General features: G+C 37.4%; 1 protein-coding gene across 1 annotated transcript in view; it reads right to left on the bottom strand.

Annotated features, from left to right (window-relative positions):
• Positions 1-2: 2 nt before the first annotated feature.
• The window catches only part of LOC117426252 (transmembrane protein 163a-like), a 38,746-nt gene continuing 21,653 nt past the window's right edge, over positions 3-17,095 (bottom strand). The window contains exons 3-8 of the mRNA XM_034043658.3: positions 14,917-14,960; positions 14,156-14,247; positions 10,241-10,337; positions 5,172-5,283; positions 2,536-2,677; positions 3-2,089 (exon numbers count right to left, since the gene is read on the bottom strand). Coding sequence (XP_033899549.1) covers positions 2,029-2,089; positions 2,536-2,677; positions 5,172-5,283; positions 10,241-10,337; positions 14,156-14,247; positions 14,917-14,960 — 548 coding nt within the window. The 3' untranslated portion in view covers positions 3-2,028. The remainder of the gene's footprint in view (positions 2,090-2,535; positions 2,678-5,171; positions 5,284-10,240; positions 10,338-14,155; positions 14,248-14,916; positions 14,961-17,095) is intronic.

Raw genomic sequence — 17,095 nt, 5'->3', positions numbered from 1 at the left:
TGTTTCTTTTTGTGTGTATTCTTTATAAATATACAGGGTCAGTAGTGCTGATGCAGTATCTACAACTATACATTTAATACAATACTCTTAATGCTGTGCTCTTACAGTACTATATGCTTTAAGCAGGTCAAGCTGTGCTCTGCACATATTCTGGATATAAGTATATATGTATAACAGAACAATGTAAACCGATATACAGTAGTTTGGCAGTTGCAAATGTGTGTCTTTTTGTACAGTTCGCTTGGCTGTTGGAAGTTCTTGTAGACCTTGTACCCAAATCATCAACAGATTACTAGATTTCAGTGCCTGCGTACAGCAACCCCTGAAATTTTTTTTCTAATTTGACACTGATGAAGTAAATATTCCAAACTCATGTTCTCATTTTATACAGGATAAAACCAATGGAAAGAATGGACATGATATGCCCAAGTACACCTCAAAGCATAATTCTGTGTGCATTGCACATGAAATCCATAAACCAGTCTAATATATTTTAAAACATTTTAAGAAAATGCAGAATTCAAAAAGGCAAGAACTAGACCTGGGGTAAATTATAATTATATTTACAATTACAGCAGAATTGTTTGCTGAAATTTCAATTAAAATTACAGCTACAATAATGCTGCTATAATTAAAACTACACACATTAACATGTTTACTGTATTTATTCCAAACAACCAGCAATAATCACAGGCATAAATGCAGAAACATATGACTTACCTGTTATATGTTATGAGTGAGAGCAGTACGTTTCCAGCACATCTTGGGCATTGTATAAATACAGATACATCCACACCACTGGGATTATTGATTCCAATCATACATTAATCGCACAACAACATCAGCACGTCAGCACATACGTATGTCATTCACGAATAATTATAAATTCCCCTTTTTTGTTACACGGGACAACAAAGTTCTACAATAGCACTGAACACACTGCATGCCTTGATCTCAAACTCCAGCCAATGGAAACTCTTACGGTGTGATTTTAACAAAGAACAGCAGGACTGCCAAAATAAAGAAACCTAAAGTAATCTGAAGAACGTCCAGACAGGTTGTCAATGGAAACTGATCTGTTTCTCTTAGCAGAGTTTTAACTTCTGCAGATTCTAGTGTACAGTATGCAAGCACTATGAATTTGAAACTTTAACTGTGGCACAAAACCCATATGATCCTGTTACTCAATCCTGTGGCAGACTGGTGAGATCATCTTTTATAGAGATTCAGTGTAAAAGAGCATTACAAAAGTTGTAAGCAATTTTCTCCAAAACTTTTGATAAAGGGATAAAGCTAATATCATCAAATAAGCAGGTCTTGAGTGAAATAATATTTAAAGAGTGTAGTCGCTGTCAGCTACCATTTAAAACAATCAAGTGTGTTTTCCTTTTTATCAGCGATTTATTAAAAGTTCACTTCACGCTGTCGATTCTGCTGCCCTTGACCTCCTGACTGATGTCTGAGGGCAGCAGATTGGTGGATATGGATTTTCTTTCCTGCAGCTCTGTCTAAAGGCTGTTTTAATGATGGTCCCTGTTGTTAAAACCCCTTGCTCTTTTTTGTGAGCTGTTGTACATGATGAAAATAATAGGATAGGGATCCTTTAGGTAAGATTTAAAAAAATGAATTTAACCCCCTGAGAGCTAGTATCCAATAAAATATATTCCTTTTAACTCTGTTCATTTTTATATTATTAAAACCGACTAAAAAGAGTGTATTCTCTAAAGAGATTTAAAATAATTCAGCTGAAGACAACATTCAGCCTTTTCACACATAAAGAATTGCAGGTGCTTTTCCAGTATACAGTCAGCTGGATCCCCATTCACTCTGTGGCGATGTTACCTTTGCTTTTCCTGCTTGCTTTTTTGTGATGACTTATTTACATGCTGGGTTCGAAGAATGAAAAATACTGCAGCAATGACAAACTGCATGTTAAACTAAATAAATAACACTGGTCAATGTTCCTCTGAAGTCTTTAGTAATATCAGGGCTGGAGGGTGAGCTTGCTGGCATTGTTCCCCAGGTGACTCATTCAAAGGTTTCATAATTGTGTGTTTGTCTCACCCGAGGGACCATATCAATAAGCAACCTGCAATACAAGGTGAAGGTTTCAGGTTACACAATTATATTGCATCATGTATAATGTGAAGTCAAGGGGCCACCCAGATCAAAACAATTATATATGATATATATATGAATTACATATATGATAGAAAAACTAGTGTCAGTAAACTGAAATATGTATTACCACAGGATGCATTACCAGTTTACCTGGAATCAAATCAGTGGTTGTGTAACCTGTTTTTAATCAACAACACATTGGACCATTTGGGCCCCGCCCATCTTCCAGGTGACCACACCCATTTCTGCCCACTTTGGAATCCACATCCTGCACACAGCTTCTTATAAACTAAAAAGAACTCTGTTTGACCCAAGAGCCAAGGTTCTCGGATCATTCTTCTGCCCTCTGTGAGACCTGTAAAAAATGTTCATTTAAATAAAGTTATGACTGAACAGTTATGGATTCAAACTTACTTTACTCCATAAGCCAAAATAATGAGTCCAATGAGAACTCCTGTCATGCCATCCAGGTACCACACGTTAGGGTTGTGCTTGAAGACCTCAGCGCTGATTAATATGGAGAAGCCCATAATCCCTCCAACAAGAGAGTTAAAAGCTGGAGAAAAATAAAAAGGGTTCTGAGGAGGGGCTCCGTGTGTGGATACAATCTCGCACAAAGTATATTATTGTCAGACTAACAATCAAGGAACTGAGTTAACAATGGACAGCAAACTAAGTAGTTCAACACAAATGTCCAGATGCTCTTTTCCTTCATTCATTTTAAGTTTTCATGTTTTTCACATAATTTAAAGATTCTACGAGAATTCACTACCCGGTAAGATACTTACTGGTCCTAAAGGATGTTTGTTTTTTTTCCTGACCCAACAAACAATCATTACTTGTCATTGTGTGACAGTTTGGTTTACTATGTACTGTGCAACAGGGTCTGTTATTATGCAGCACAGGATTAAAATACATTTCCATTTACAGGTGTATTAGGTTTCATTTATTTTATTTTCTACATGCCTACAATGCTGAATTCTGGGCCAAATGTAATCTACATTTTAACACTGGTAAAACTATGTGCAACAATAAAATGTTTTCATCAAAATTAATTTAAAAAAGGAAGGTATAACTACTTTCTCCTCTGACCTATAAAGTGAAATTATTGAGCCCTTTGTCTCTTCAGCACAGCCTGTGCAAAACAGTATCTGCAAATTAACAATTGCTGTCATGTTTTGCAAATAAATAGAGGGCTAGGTGGTAACACTTTGGTCTAACACCATGAATGCACCTTTCAAAACAGATTTGCTGCCCAGTCAGAATTAATTTCCAAGAGTGAGTGGCATTCAGATATTTTGTGCACTTTGAAGCCAGTGTTGGCAGCTGGATAATCATATCATACTCAAAGCAATTTTAACATTACAGTTATGACTCCATCTGCTTGCCCCCGTGATGCTGCTATCTATATCATCAAAAACTGCCCAGTGTTAAGTACCATCATAATATTAAATAATAATACAACAAAATGCCCAGTATACATTGCATACTGTGTTGTCTCCACATAGGAAATGTAATTTGGGAGATCGATTACTTCTAAATGGGACTCAGCCGATTATCCTGCCTCTTCCTGTTGGGATTTATCTTCCCAAGAACATTAGGAGGACAAAGAGCTGGCGCTGGCTTTTATTACAGATTTATAGCACTCAAGATTATGTCAAACATAAATTGATAAAGTGAAAAGTGGACTGGCATTCTCTGAAGTCATTGTCAATATAGAATGCAAGCTGTTTATAAAGCCTCTATATATCAAACTCTCAAAATTAGGATTTGATAATGATGCGTTGAGTCGGAAATATTGGAATTTTGTTAATGTCCCTATAATTGTTATCATCAATGTGGTACTATAGTTTTACTACAGACAACATCTGTGGTGCTTTCGATTCTCTAGTCCCCACACAGTCATTCCCTTCATACATTCCGATCATTCATGTTGTTATTTTGAGATGAAGTGATTCATTTTTTTTTTTTTTTTACCTAATTGTGTTTTCAAAAGACAGAGTAAACCCTCCTTCCTCGCCAATCTTCCTCGTCCTGACCACCCCCACATCAGTCTATAGCAGCAAGACAGGTCTGGGGATATCAGAGCCCTGTGCTGGCTAAGGTACTTGTGTTTCCATGGCAACAGGACTGATCAACAAATCCTGAGGCATCAGCCAAGACAGTCATCAGTTTGTGTTCTCCGATATCTAAAGGTCAGTCATCAAAACTGCATTACTCCTCTGTGCCAAGCATCAATAATATTATTACTGAATCCATTGTTGTCATTTTTGTTTTGGACAAGTATTAATATGCACAACACACAACAAGAAACAAGAATCTAACTGTTTGACCGCACAATCTTGACCAATTTAATGCCTTTCTGTCTCAATACCTCTCAGCCTACACACATCTACACACAACATTGCCTGCAACTTCAGAGCATTTTGAAAACTAGCTGGATTACACAAGGGTTACACTTTAACTCTAGTGAACACACAGAGTCGATAGGCAGGGTAATGCACTCCAAATTAGACCAGACTGTTTCCTGCCCTGTTGAAGCCATTATTCATTACCAGGGAGTGATGTAATAAATCCATGGGGAAATAGGATTGCAGCCGAATGCTGAAAATGAAACAATGGATTATTCGATTCTTACTCTCTGTGTAAAGAGGACAGCACAATTGGGTGAATTAAGTGGTTATCACAGCCACATTTTCCTATTAAATCAACTGTATACAAGTGGTTACTAGAAACATACCAGTTCTCACACTTGCCTTGTCCTGTGTTGTACAACACGGTTTAAATGTGTTGCTAAAAACTGAGTAGTTTAGTTACTATCTCTGTACATTATACTTTGCTATGAAAGTATACGCCACTGCTTGGATTAAAAAAAACTCCTTGAGGGAGACAACTCCTTGGTATTATTATTTAGTGTGAGTTAACCTTTTATTCCCATTCATGCTTGAAATACTTGAAACTAGTGGACGCTTGCAATACTACTAAAATGAATGAACATTGTCTACATTAGGTGCAGCGAGAGACACATGCTTCCTTTTGGAGATACCTACCATCTGTTATCAGAGCTCTGCTGGTCAAGACCCTCCCCAGCATAAACTTCACCACTGCCAGGATGATGCAGAGGATCCCACTTAAAATGGAAACACTAAAGAGAAAATCACCCTAGACAAAGAGACGGGAGAAGTCTATTAGTGTTACTGCACATCACTGGTACTCCAAAAGAACCCTGAAGAGTGGTTTTAGTCACAATGATACAAACACAACTGCGGTTTTACTTGTACTGGGTTTAAAAATAAAAAGGCCCAAGGTTTGCAACTTAGTAAGTTTCCCTCAGTTACTTCATGTTGGAGGAAAACAATCCTAACTGAGAAAGGATCTAATCAGAGTAAAGATTACATAGACTCTCCAACAATTATCAGGATTGGTCTTTTGAAGATGGATGTTTATGAACATTATTACCACTTGCCTGTGCCTACATCTATAGCAAGCCAGTTTGCTTGTCATGCTAATGAGGAGAAATGTGCAACTGCGTTACCACAGCACACCTTGCAATAAAAACTTGAGACATGCAGTGTCTGGCTGAACAACAACAGAGCATCCACCTTCTGTGGGTGTTAACTACTGCTTCAATTTAATAAGCTAATTTATTTCCCCTGCTTTTTATTCTATAAATATGCTATAAATATACTAAATCCTGGCTATATTCAAGTTTTTACATTACTTACCTTACACACACTACTGTTTTAAAGAAAAGGGTATCTGCAAATTAACAGTTGCTGTCATAATTTGACAAATAAATAGAGGGCTAGGTGGTAACACGGTTTAATAATCAAGCCAGCCTAACTATCCCTGTGAGAGGATTGACGAACCGCAGGGGGTTCTCAATCAGTATTAGCAATGGAGGCTAACCTGTGTCCAATCCACCAAGCTATTCATTATTACTTTCTTGAATAACTAATCACACTCTCAAACACTACTGAAGCGTCTGCTATAATCAGAAACTGCCGTATGCAACTCAAAGCAAATGAAATGTTTATCCAAGTTCAAGGCTTACAAAAATGTCAAATCAGCTAGGTTTAGAAAGCAAATGCTTGGTTTAAAAATACATTTTAGAAAATCAACAACGTTTTAAATGTAACAGTATTTGGGGTTATTGAGATCTCTACTCTACTTTATCACCCAAAGAAGAGTAAACTGGAAATGGAGGTGGCTGTCTTTCACTGTGTAGCATTGCAAGGGTGATGCTCCTTTGTTAATAGTTTACATGGCACACTTGAGGACAGTGAGCTCTGACAGTTTGGAACAGCAAGCTGCTCTGGAATCTGCTGCATGGATAAAGCATGATCCGAATACAAACAAATACATGGCATAGGAGCACTGCGCTACTCAAGGTGAAAATATCACATGCAAATAGAATCTGCTGTTTTTCCCTGGGGTCTTTGAACTTTTAATCAGATTATAAGAGCTGAGAGAGTTCTGCCTTAGTGCTGTCAGGAACTATCTGGGGGAGAACAGTTAAAAGCTACTGCAGTGTTTCTGAGTGAACTGGAGTTCAGGGGTGCATAGCAATAGGTGTTAGACAAGCTGAGACAGCACTGGGCTCTATTCCGGCTCTTTGAGGCAACACTGAAATGTCCATGCAAATTTTGGAAGTAGACGCTTCAATGAAAAAAAATAATACGTTGCCAAAATACTGCATGATGCTTAATTAAAATATTGCATTGCATTCCCCATCTCAACATGGTAGTAATGAAATTATACAAAAATGATGTAAGTCAAACATCATCCTAATGAGATTCCTGAACAGTGCCGATTAGAGTAAATCCTGAGAAAAGGGTAGCTGTTCTCCTGCATTAATATGCAGAGCCTGCCCCCTGTGGATCAGCTCTCTGTGTTCTCATCCCCCAAGGTCAGATCCCAGCAAGGGACGGCAAGCTCATGGTCAGACTGCAGCAGGGTTTTAAAGCCCCACAACACGGGGCCGCTGCTGATCATCTCTATTCGTGATAATGGAGAGGGCACTTGCTGTGAAAGAAAACTGGAGGACAGCCCTCAGGGAAGTGTCATTTCACAGCACTTGTTTCACAGGATGAACTACTGAGTATGTGTGGCATCATCTTGATAGGCAACACTTGTAAAGGAAGGCTGTTCTCCTGGACAGCTAGTATGATAACGATCTGCACTGATTCCATGTCCAGGTCTGTTCAGACTCTAAAACAGAGTTTTCTAATCCAGTAGCAGCTAATGCAGCCCCTGTGAAGACAGTATGTAATGCATGCAAGCTTCCATTTGAAACCCTTTGGGCCAGATCTGCCAGTCTTCTCCAAACAGTTTGTCAAATCACTCAAAAGGTCCTCACCTGCAGTAAAGATCTGGCCAAGAAGTCTCCTATGTTGCAGCAATTCATGTCAATGGGTCATATTGGCAATGTTGCTTAGCAAATGTTTTGTATAACTAAATACCATTTTGCATTCATGAAACCGGTATAGGCTGTTCCTGATAAAGAAACCAACAACCAATAAGGTATTTTTTTTTAATCTGACCTAATATGTTATTTAGCCTTGCTGGGGTTTTTTTCAGGTTAAGCCAGTCTGTGCCAAGTTAAACAAAAATTTAGAAAACAACTGCTGTCCAAAATCTTTCCTTCTTTCGTTATCCACAAACGGATGGATGTGACAAGAATTACAGTAGGAATGCTCATTGCTGGAGTAGAAAAAAAAAAAGAAATGTTCTGTTAAAACTGTACAGCCAGGTCAGGCACAGTGTACTCTAGTTTGAATCCCTCAAACCTCAAGGGCTGACATTGAAAGGTGCTGATGCACAGTAGCATTACAGAATCTCACCAATCACTGTCTGTTCAAAGTTCAAGATTATTTATGTTGTTTAAGCAGATTCAAGGGCACTTGAGTCGTCTGCACAGGATCAGTAAATAACTACACCAAGATACAAAAATGAATTAAAAATAACCAGCAGGCAAATCATTTTATAAACTGTACAGACTCATGGTGTTTATCACCAAAGACTATGAAACATAATTGTACAGTATACAAGGTCCACTGAAAGACATTCGCTATACAGAGTGGCAGATGAACACTGTTTAAACCAGGTGAATACCACGCACTGTGTGGATACTGTAGGTCACTCAACAGTGACCCTCCACAAGCTTAATGTTTCAGTTACGTGCAACAACCCTAAATTATTATAAAGTCTGGATATGATATGATTTCTGATATATTTTAATTATGGTGAGTGACATCTGGACGCACCTTCTTCTGTTGTGACTTTTAAATGAGATCAAAATGAAAACGCAATGGAAAATTCCTCAGTAGTTTAGTGAACGTTAATAACATATAAAATCAAGATAACCAAAAACAACTTGCCAGGAAAGAGGTATCTTTATTAATATTTTAGCAACAAAAAGGAAAAGTAGAACAGCACTCCAATGTGCACTACAATTCAGACATACTTATTTTTAGCCGCAGTTTGTATGCGCCAGATTTTGTAATAAGATCTCGCTTGACAAGTAATTCTCAAGAGCAAGGCATTGCTGCTTTGATTAAGAGTCACAGGCTTGTGTCTCAAAGCTTGCAAGGGGCTTTTATTCTCAAAGGTTTATATCACTCAGCCAGTGTGTCAGTCCCTGACTGGCATAGTTATCCACAGCATGTCGCAGCCTGCTTCATAATACATTCATAGGAAATCAGGACTATACATGTAACTGTACAGGAAGAACTGTTATTACATTACTGCACCTGAGAAAGATGGTTGATAGTCACACAGTTGACTCTCTCTGATCCGAACCCTGGTTATTTGAACTGACCTATAATCTGAATCATGTTACTACATCATAAAGAAATGCGCGTTGAGGGGTATAGACAGTGGTATATCTAGACCAAAGTCTCTGGAAGCAATGTAGCATTTAAAACAGCCATTCCACAGGAAGTTGATAATCCTGTCAATCTGACATTACTAGACACCACTTTTCAGTAAGAGTTAGTGATGCAGTGGGGTCACCAGATCATGAATTAGTCAAACGACAATCTGCTGAATCTAATTCTAATGGTAAAATATAGAATTCCTAACACTTTTGGTTGGAAAACCAACTGAAAGTGGTGAATGTTAGTTACGTCTCTCAGTTTGAATTGAGTTTGGTCTCCAAGCTTCAGTATTACACCAAGCAGAGGTAAGGGTTGTTTGTTACATTTTAATACTTTTCAAGGCAGGCCGTCCAGTCAGACGGCAGCATCACAAATTCAGATGCTTAATTCACACTTACTTACTGTGCCAGTCTTTTAAAAATAAAATACTGGATTTGTTTCCTTGTTGAAGTCTCACAGGGTTTAATAGATGAAAGAAGGGCACTTACCCATCTCAAATCCCACTTTTCTCCTTGAAGGTCACGTGTTTAGCACTAACACAGATGGCTGACCTTGACAGCATAGCAAACTGAATTTTTCAGTAGCCTTTAAGCTTAAAGTAATGCCTCCACATAAAAGACTACACACCCTTAAATAGCATCTTCTCTGTGATTAATCTAAGCAATCATGCCTTAGCTTCGTCAAGGTTGGTAGGTTGTGGAATAGAACAGTGTTTGTGGTAAGGAAGGGAACCTATTATTATTATTATTATTATTATTATTATTATTATTATTATTATTATTATTATTATTATTATTATTATTATTATTATTATTTAGTAGTAGTAGTAGTAGTAAATACAAACTTCATAAAGGCTTACTTTTCCCATATTTCAAAGGGCAAGAACATGAATGCAATGCTGTTTAAATGTAAGAGGAATTTCATTTGAATTTAAATCAATTATTGGGAGCAGTAATGTTAGCAAGAAGCACTTATTTTCTGTAGTTTTAATGTAGTTTTACTGACACCTTATGTACAACCAGCAATGTATTACTCTTAAAAGACGTCAGGAAAAAGCTATTCAATAAAAATGATCACAATGATAACTGAGCTTTAAGCAGCACTGAACATTATTTATATGATTACTACAGCACATCATCTTCTCTCTTGGAAGATTAAAATAGAAAGAGCAAATTGATTTTAGCCAAGTTTATCTTCATATTTCAGGTCAGGGAACTTCATTTTAATGATTACAATCTTACCACTTCAGGGAGCAGTTTGGTGGCAAGGTCATGGATGGCTTTACCCACAATGCACATGGACGACAGGATAAAAACCACTCCCAGTACAACACAGGCTCTGTGAAGAAAATTAAAGCAGTTTAACATATCTGTTACTTGCTTAGGAATTCATTACCAATACAACTTCAAACACTTAAATGTTGATATGTTATATAACAATGACCTTTTCAATCATGTAATTGAGTTGTTCATGTATTAAGTACTCAAAACAAAAACATATATACACATTCCTTCATACAACCTTGTTATTTTAAATTGCACAACATACAAATTGCACAAATCCCACAGAAAGGGAACAGAAATGTGACCAAGTAATAACACTGCCCACTGTGGAGTAAGGAGCAAGTGCTGTCAGAGTAAAGGACTTGACATCACTCCACATCTCACTAAGAACATGTGAAGGCACCAGCGGCAGGCACAGTACACATTGTGGTCATCCAGTGTAACTCCTGGGCTCTCAGTACAGACCTACTGTAATACAGAATACACTGTCATATCTATACCATACAAGTGCCTATTCACAACGCTGTAACTCGTGAGAGTCAAAGTCTGTTTGTATTAGTAAAATACTTTCATATTCATGAAACTAGCTTTAGAAGATTTTGTTCTAGATTTTTTTTTTTCCCACAGTTTCTATCCCAGAAACAGGGATTGTGTTATTATAAGAAGAGAGGCCTAACAATATTGAGGGCATTCCAGAACATAACATTAACCACAGTAATCTAAGAAAATTGTTTGCATATCCTCTTCGGTCACGATTTTTTAAATTACATTTTTAGAAATGTTCAAACAGTTTGTGTGAACTCTATGGAGAAGCTGCCCTGCCAAAACTTTCAATTATAAAATAGATACATAGACAGGAAACGTAACCTGGTACAATTATACACGCGGTGGCTGAAGTGGATACAGGTCACATTTTAATTCACTGAAACAAGCTAATCCGTGATAAGGAATTCAATTCAATTATTAGACAGATAAATTAAATGCACTCTAAAGACCCCCATGCTCCTGAGGGCTGCACACAGCTCTGTTTGGCAAGCCGACTTAAAGGGCTTGTAACTCAGAATTCATGAGGATTCTTTTGAAGTGCTGTAGCAAGGCAGATCAGCCCACATGCTATTATGTTGCCTGAAAAATACAGGGTTAGTACCGATGGATAAACACAAATGCTCAAACATATGCATATGTCTGCAATATCATTATCATGCCTCACTAGCAAATACTAATATTTTTGTAGTGATTGACCATGTTTTAGAATGCTTTGTTATACTACCATGTTTTTGTTCCAGATACATGAGTGTTCTGCTGAAACAATACTGCTGGACTATAAGAAATCAGGGTGAACAATGGCTATATATACAGTATGTGATAATATACTGTGTGTGTGTGTATATATATATATATATATATATATATATATATATATATATATATATATATATATATATATGGAGCAGCAGTGGTAGTGGTTAGGGCTCTGGACTCTTGACCAGAGGATTGTGGGTTCAATCCCAGGTGGAAGACACTGCTGCTGTACCCTTGAGCAAGGTACTTTACCTAGATTGCTCCAGTAAAAAAAAAAACAACTGTACAAATGGGTAATTGTATGTAAAAATAATGTGATATCTTGTAACAATTGTAAGTCGCCCTGGATAAGGGCGTCTGCTAAGAAATAAATAATAATAATAATAATAATAATAATAATAATAATAATAATAATAATATATATCTTTTATCAGTGTAAATTAAGCTGCAAGTTATTTCCTGTGCAATCTGTGCACCTGTGCTGCGTTAAAATTGCAACCAACCAATCATCTGAGACAAGGGTGAGGGGTTGACTACAGCTGGGTTTTATTTTGATGTGAAAAAAATACTCCTGCTAGTGAGGATGAAACATTCAGAATAGGTGAGCCTGGAAAAAGTATTCTTTGCAGAACAAACCAACTGGGGACAGTAAGACACACACAATAAAACAAATTGTTTTATAATAATACTCAGCATCTGGTTAGTAATATGGCCTATTATGACACAACAGTCCATAATTCTGTCCTTATTATTGCCATATGGTCAACAAAGATTGCAGTTCTATTGCTATTTGTAACAATGTAGGTGTTGTATTCTGAAGCTGTAGTTTGTTATGTTCATGTGTTATCCCTGGGCTTCAGGCCATGAGGTCCCATCCAGTTCATTGGTTATTAAGGTTATTTTTCAGCCAATAATATGCTACTGCTAGATGCAATTCTGACCAACAGAATCCCATTTTAATCCTAGTACCTGATCCCAGAATTACATGACCCTTCGAGGGATGTTGTTATTTGGTAATGTGAGATAAACCAAAATTAAAGCAAAGCCTTACTTTCTGTAATCCATGGTATAAGAATGTAAACAATATGTGCACAGGTATTCATGACCCAACACTTATAATGTAATTGAGACTTAATATCTTCTCTTCCAATTATCGTGCAGTAAATCTCACTAGGCACTGTATTTAATGTATTTAAATTGGCTATGTCCTATTTCCAACACATCCCCTAAGGGAAAAGACTCTTGACACTGCTATCCCACTAAACTCAAGATTATTCAAAATAAGCTGCGGCATCATTTATCATGGAGCTGCAGTCAGATAACTGAGCTGAGCCACTGACAATCAGATTACCAGTAATGCTTTCTTTAGCTTTCCAAAGGGCATTGATCCAAAATCCTTCAAATAGTTCCTGGAAAGTTTTTCAAACCCATCTGAGTATAAAAGAAATAACCAACCATGAAGTGTTTATTGATGTTTTCGATATATTTAGCTAACTTGTTTTATCAGCCATTGCAAAGAATTGATTTACAGACTGGGACCAATTTCCATTCTCCATTTGCAACTGCAAAATTACTGTGCAAATTGTTGTTTTTAGGTCAGTCTGTGTTTGACTCAGACAGAGAAAAGATTACATCACTGCTTCTGGTCTACAAACCTTCCCACCCCTTTGATATCTTTAAATTGCTGGTATGTAAAGAGAGTTATGTTAAAATGCTCTTTCTTTTAAGAAATGTCATTGTAATACTAAGACAGGAATGAACTATATAAGTGTGTTCCTTTCCAATTAGATCTAACAGTAAAGTATAGTACAAGCTGTGATAGAGGCTGTATCTGGTTTGGCAAATGCTGCTTGCTTTTGAACAGCAGACAACAGGGTCACTGAAAGCAGGAGACGGCCACAAGTCTCTGAGGGACGAGGCAGATCAGATCTCTAATCAAGTCTTTTGTACTCTTTCTCTACCTGTGTGTGTGACTTGCACTGATCTCCATTATGTCATTACACAAAAGCCACCTGCACCATCCCAGGAGTCACACTTTCACTAAAGAAAACTCGAGCCCTCGCTGCCAGCTGCACTGCTTTCTACTCCGAAACAATACAGCAATATTTTAATACAGTAAAAAGTCGTGAGAGTTTCCTTTTTTAGGATCAAAGGCTATTTTACCCATCTCCCTGTAAAGAGGCTTTGGTAGCATAGCCTTACCAATGGAAACTAGAATGATGAACCTAAAATATACACAACCTGACGTATAACAACTGGCTTTGATTGAAAATCATCCCTCCCTGACTGCTGTAGCCCAATTCTGTCCCAACACTCTGACAGTGGCAAATAATGACATTACTGACCTTGCAAAAAAAACACACTTAATTCAGATAAACCTAGTTAACCCACGGTTAATGGTGTATTGATCTGTACTGTATATGTACAATGTTGGACTAACAGCTAATTAGCAGTCCAGTAGGGAATTTAGTCTGCAGAGGATTCCTGCTGATGTTTCTGGAAATTGCTGTCTTGGTAATGGTAGGCTACTAGAAACAGCACTAGCTGTTGGAAAGATGAGTGTGTACTCACATGTACTCCCTGTGCGCTGAGTGCACCGCGGCCGCATTGCTGTAACGCCATAATACAATGATTGAGGACAGAACGTCAAGCACGGCGTCAAACTGAAACAGGACACAGAAAACGAGTAGTTAGCATCTTAAAACATGGGAAACTGAAACCACTTTACAAGTGAATTCAATCAAAAACTATTAGCAACGACCTGTGTTATTTACCTTTTCAACAGCCAATCAATCAAATTATATGAGCTATTAAATCAAACTTCCAAAAATACAAGGATACCTCCTGATTATACCACTGGATTAGAAAAATAGAACCCAAAAAATATTAAAAACACCTTTATGTATTTTGAATAAACATGCCTATAAAAAATGAAAATACATCATGTGCTATTTTTTGTAATTAAATCCCCCTGTTAGAGTTAAGAGTTAAAAGACAAAATGCAACGGCTTACAACCCCTCTTAATACTATGGTAAAAACACTCAACAGCTAGTCCAGAGATATAACAGCTAGTCCAGAGGTATAACAGCTAATCCAGAGACGAGTAACTGTAACAATGCCCAAACACCTGAACAGTTTGGAATGTTTGTTATCCAATTAGATTGCAGGATTTACTACTAATAGTGTTGTTGTTCCTTCCTTTTGCAAAGTGGTGAAAGGGACAGCCACAGCTTGTATTGACCATTCTCTGTAATCCCCTGTAAAAAGGTCTGACCTTGGCTTCAGTGTCACACTAATACTGCAATAAACCAGCTAATTCAGCACTACTTACAGCAAATCCAAACGCAGAAGCACTGTGTCTCATAATGGAAACAGCTGGAAAAGAAAACAAGGAGAAAAATTTGTTTATACAGTATGGATTTAGTATTATACAAAGCCATCTGAACTGCTCTCAGAGCATAATCTGGAGTGCCACTCAAACAGTGAATTAATCCCTCAACAGTTGTAGCAGGAACAGAGTGTATAAATTAATTAAATTACAGAACGGCTGACTCTGTCGATGTGAGAATTCAGTTAACTAACTATTACCACCTGTCACACATGCAATATACAAGCACACAACACCTAATAAACAAAGTTTATTGGAGCTCTGACTCATTGCCAATATATATTGCTGTTTTCAATATTGCATTTTTTCACAGAGAGAATCGTTAAAAAAAGAAAAGGATGCAGAATATGTCTACATTATTGTTTTGTTTCGTTTTTTGCCAAGGAATAGCGTGGAATTGTGAGTGCATGTAATTGTGAAGATTTTATTTTTTTTCTCCAGATGTATTACTTTCCTGACACTGTCCACAGTTGTTACATTAATATATCAATGCATCTACGCTTCTCCAAAGTCAAACCAGTTTGGAGGTTCAGAGGAAATGCAGACAGCTCATCCCGTAACCCTGATAAAAATCAGCTGTTTTATTCATCTATCATGAACAATATAGTGGATCTACAGCACAGTGCCACTGGTTTGGATTTCATTGCTTCTCACTGGTCACCATTCCTAGTTTCTACACATCTGCATTCTACACGGCTTCTCATTATTGTAATGTGGTGGAAAATGAGTAACCACACAGCCCCCGACAGTACATCACACAACACTACCTGTTACAGTACATTCAACCAAGAACTGTGTCAGACCTCCCAGGCTAATTGCTATTTTACGCTGTCAGAAATAAAAGGTCAAGGGAATGTTAATACTATGCAAGTGGGCCATATTTTGAAAGCGTTTCCTCCATTGGTTTTAATTAACTCCTATTTTCTAAAAGGTGAAATAATCATGTTAATGGTTACAAAATGAAACACAAAACTACTCCTTTCCAAAAATTGGAGTTATTTAAAGACTGGAGTAAATGCTTTGAAAATATGTCCCAAAGCACCATGGGCCATATTTTCAAGACATTTTCTCCATTCTTGAATTAAGTCTTATTTTTGGAAAGGAGAAATAAATCATGTTGCTGAGAACCAAAACCCCTCGAGAACGCTTGAAAGAACCTGAGGAGGTGAATCAATTGAGGAGGTGTATCACTTGAGGAGGTGTATCACTTGAAGAGGTGAATCACTTGAGGAGGTGAATCACTTGAGGAGGTGTATCACTTGAGGAGGTGTATCACTTGAAGAGGTGAATCACTTGAGGAGGTCTATCAATTGAGGAGGTGTATCAATTGAGGAGGTGTATCACTTGAGGAGGTGTATCACTTGAGGAGGTGTATCACTTGAAGAGGTGAATCACTTGAGGAGGTGTATCACTTGAGGAGGTGTATCACTTGAGGAGGTCTATCAATTGAGGAGGTCTATCAATTGAGGAGGTGTATCAATTGAGGAGGTGTATCACTTGAGGAGGTGAATCACTTGAGGAGGTGTATCACTTAGAGGTTTGGTTCTGGTTTAGTAAAATGACAGGGTGTTTTACCTCTTTTGAAAAAGTTATTGAAAGACTGGAGTAAACGCTTTGAAAATGTGGCCCCATAAAAAATTCAACGAGTGTTCTTTAAAAGCTGCATTTGAAAAGAAGTGAAGGGACGATACCAAAACCAAACCTGAACCTAACTGAATTATGAATGCTGAATATTCAGAACATTGTATCTGTGCAAACATTTAGAAATGGTCTCATTGGAATATACATCTATACATCTAAGAACCATGGCTTTAGATAGTATAAATAATATAATAACGTGACATTGCACTAATTAGTCTTTTAGTATCATAGAGTAGATTGAGCTACCATATCCAGAACCAATTACCAGCTCCCAGTGTTGCCTTGGAGCTGAGAGCTATCTGCATATAGAATGTTGTGTACTACACTGGGAAATGCTACACTGCTTTATTTTCTAAATAAGCAGCCATCCACAGAACTACACTATCTCCCCAGGGAACCAGTAAAGTCAGATTTTTTTGCCAATTATTTTTTCTACAATCTATTTTTTATGTATATAGAAGTACTTTGAAAGTCAAGTGAT

This window comes from Acipenser ruthenus, chromosome 11 (assembly GCF_902713425.1).
Source record: "Acipenser ruthenus chromosome 11, fAciRut3.2 maternal haplotype, whole genome shotgun sequence".
Taxonomy (NCBI): Eukaryota; Metazoa; Chordata; class Actinopteri; order Acipenseriformes; family Acipenseridae; genus Acipenser; species Acipenser ruthenus.
Note: the sequence above shows the minus strand (reverse complement) of the source record. Positions and strands in the feature narration are given on the sequence as shown.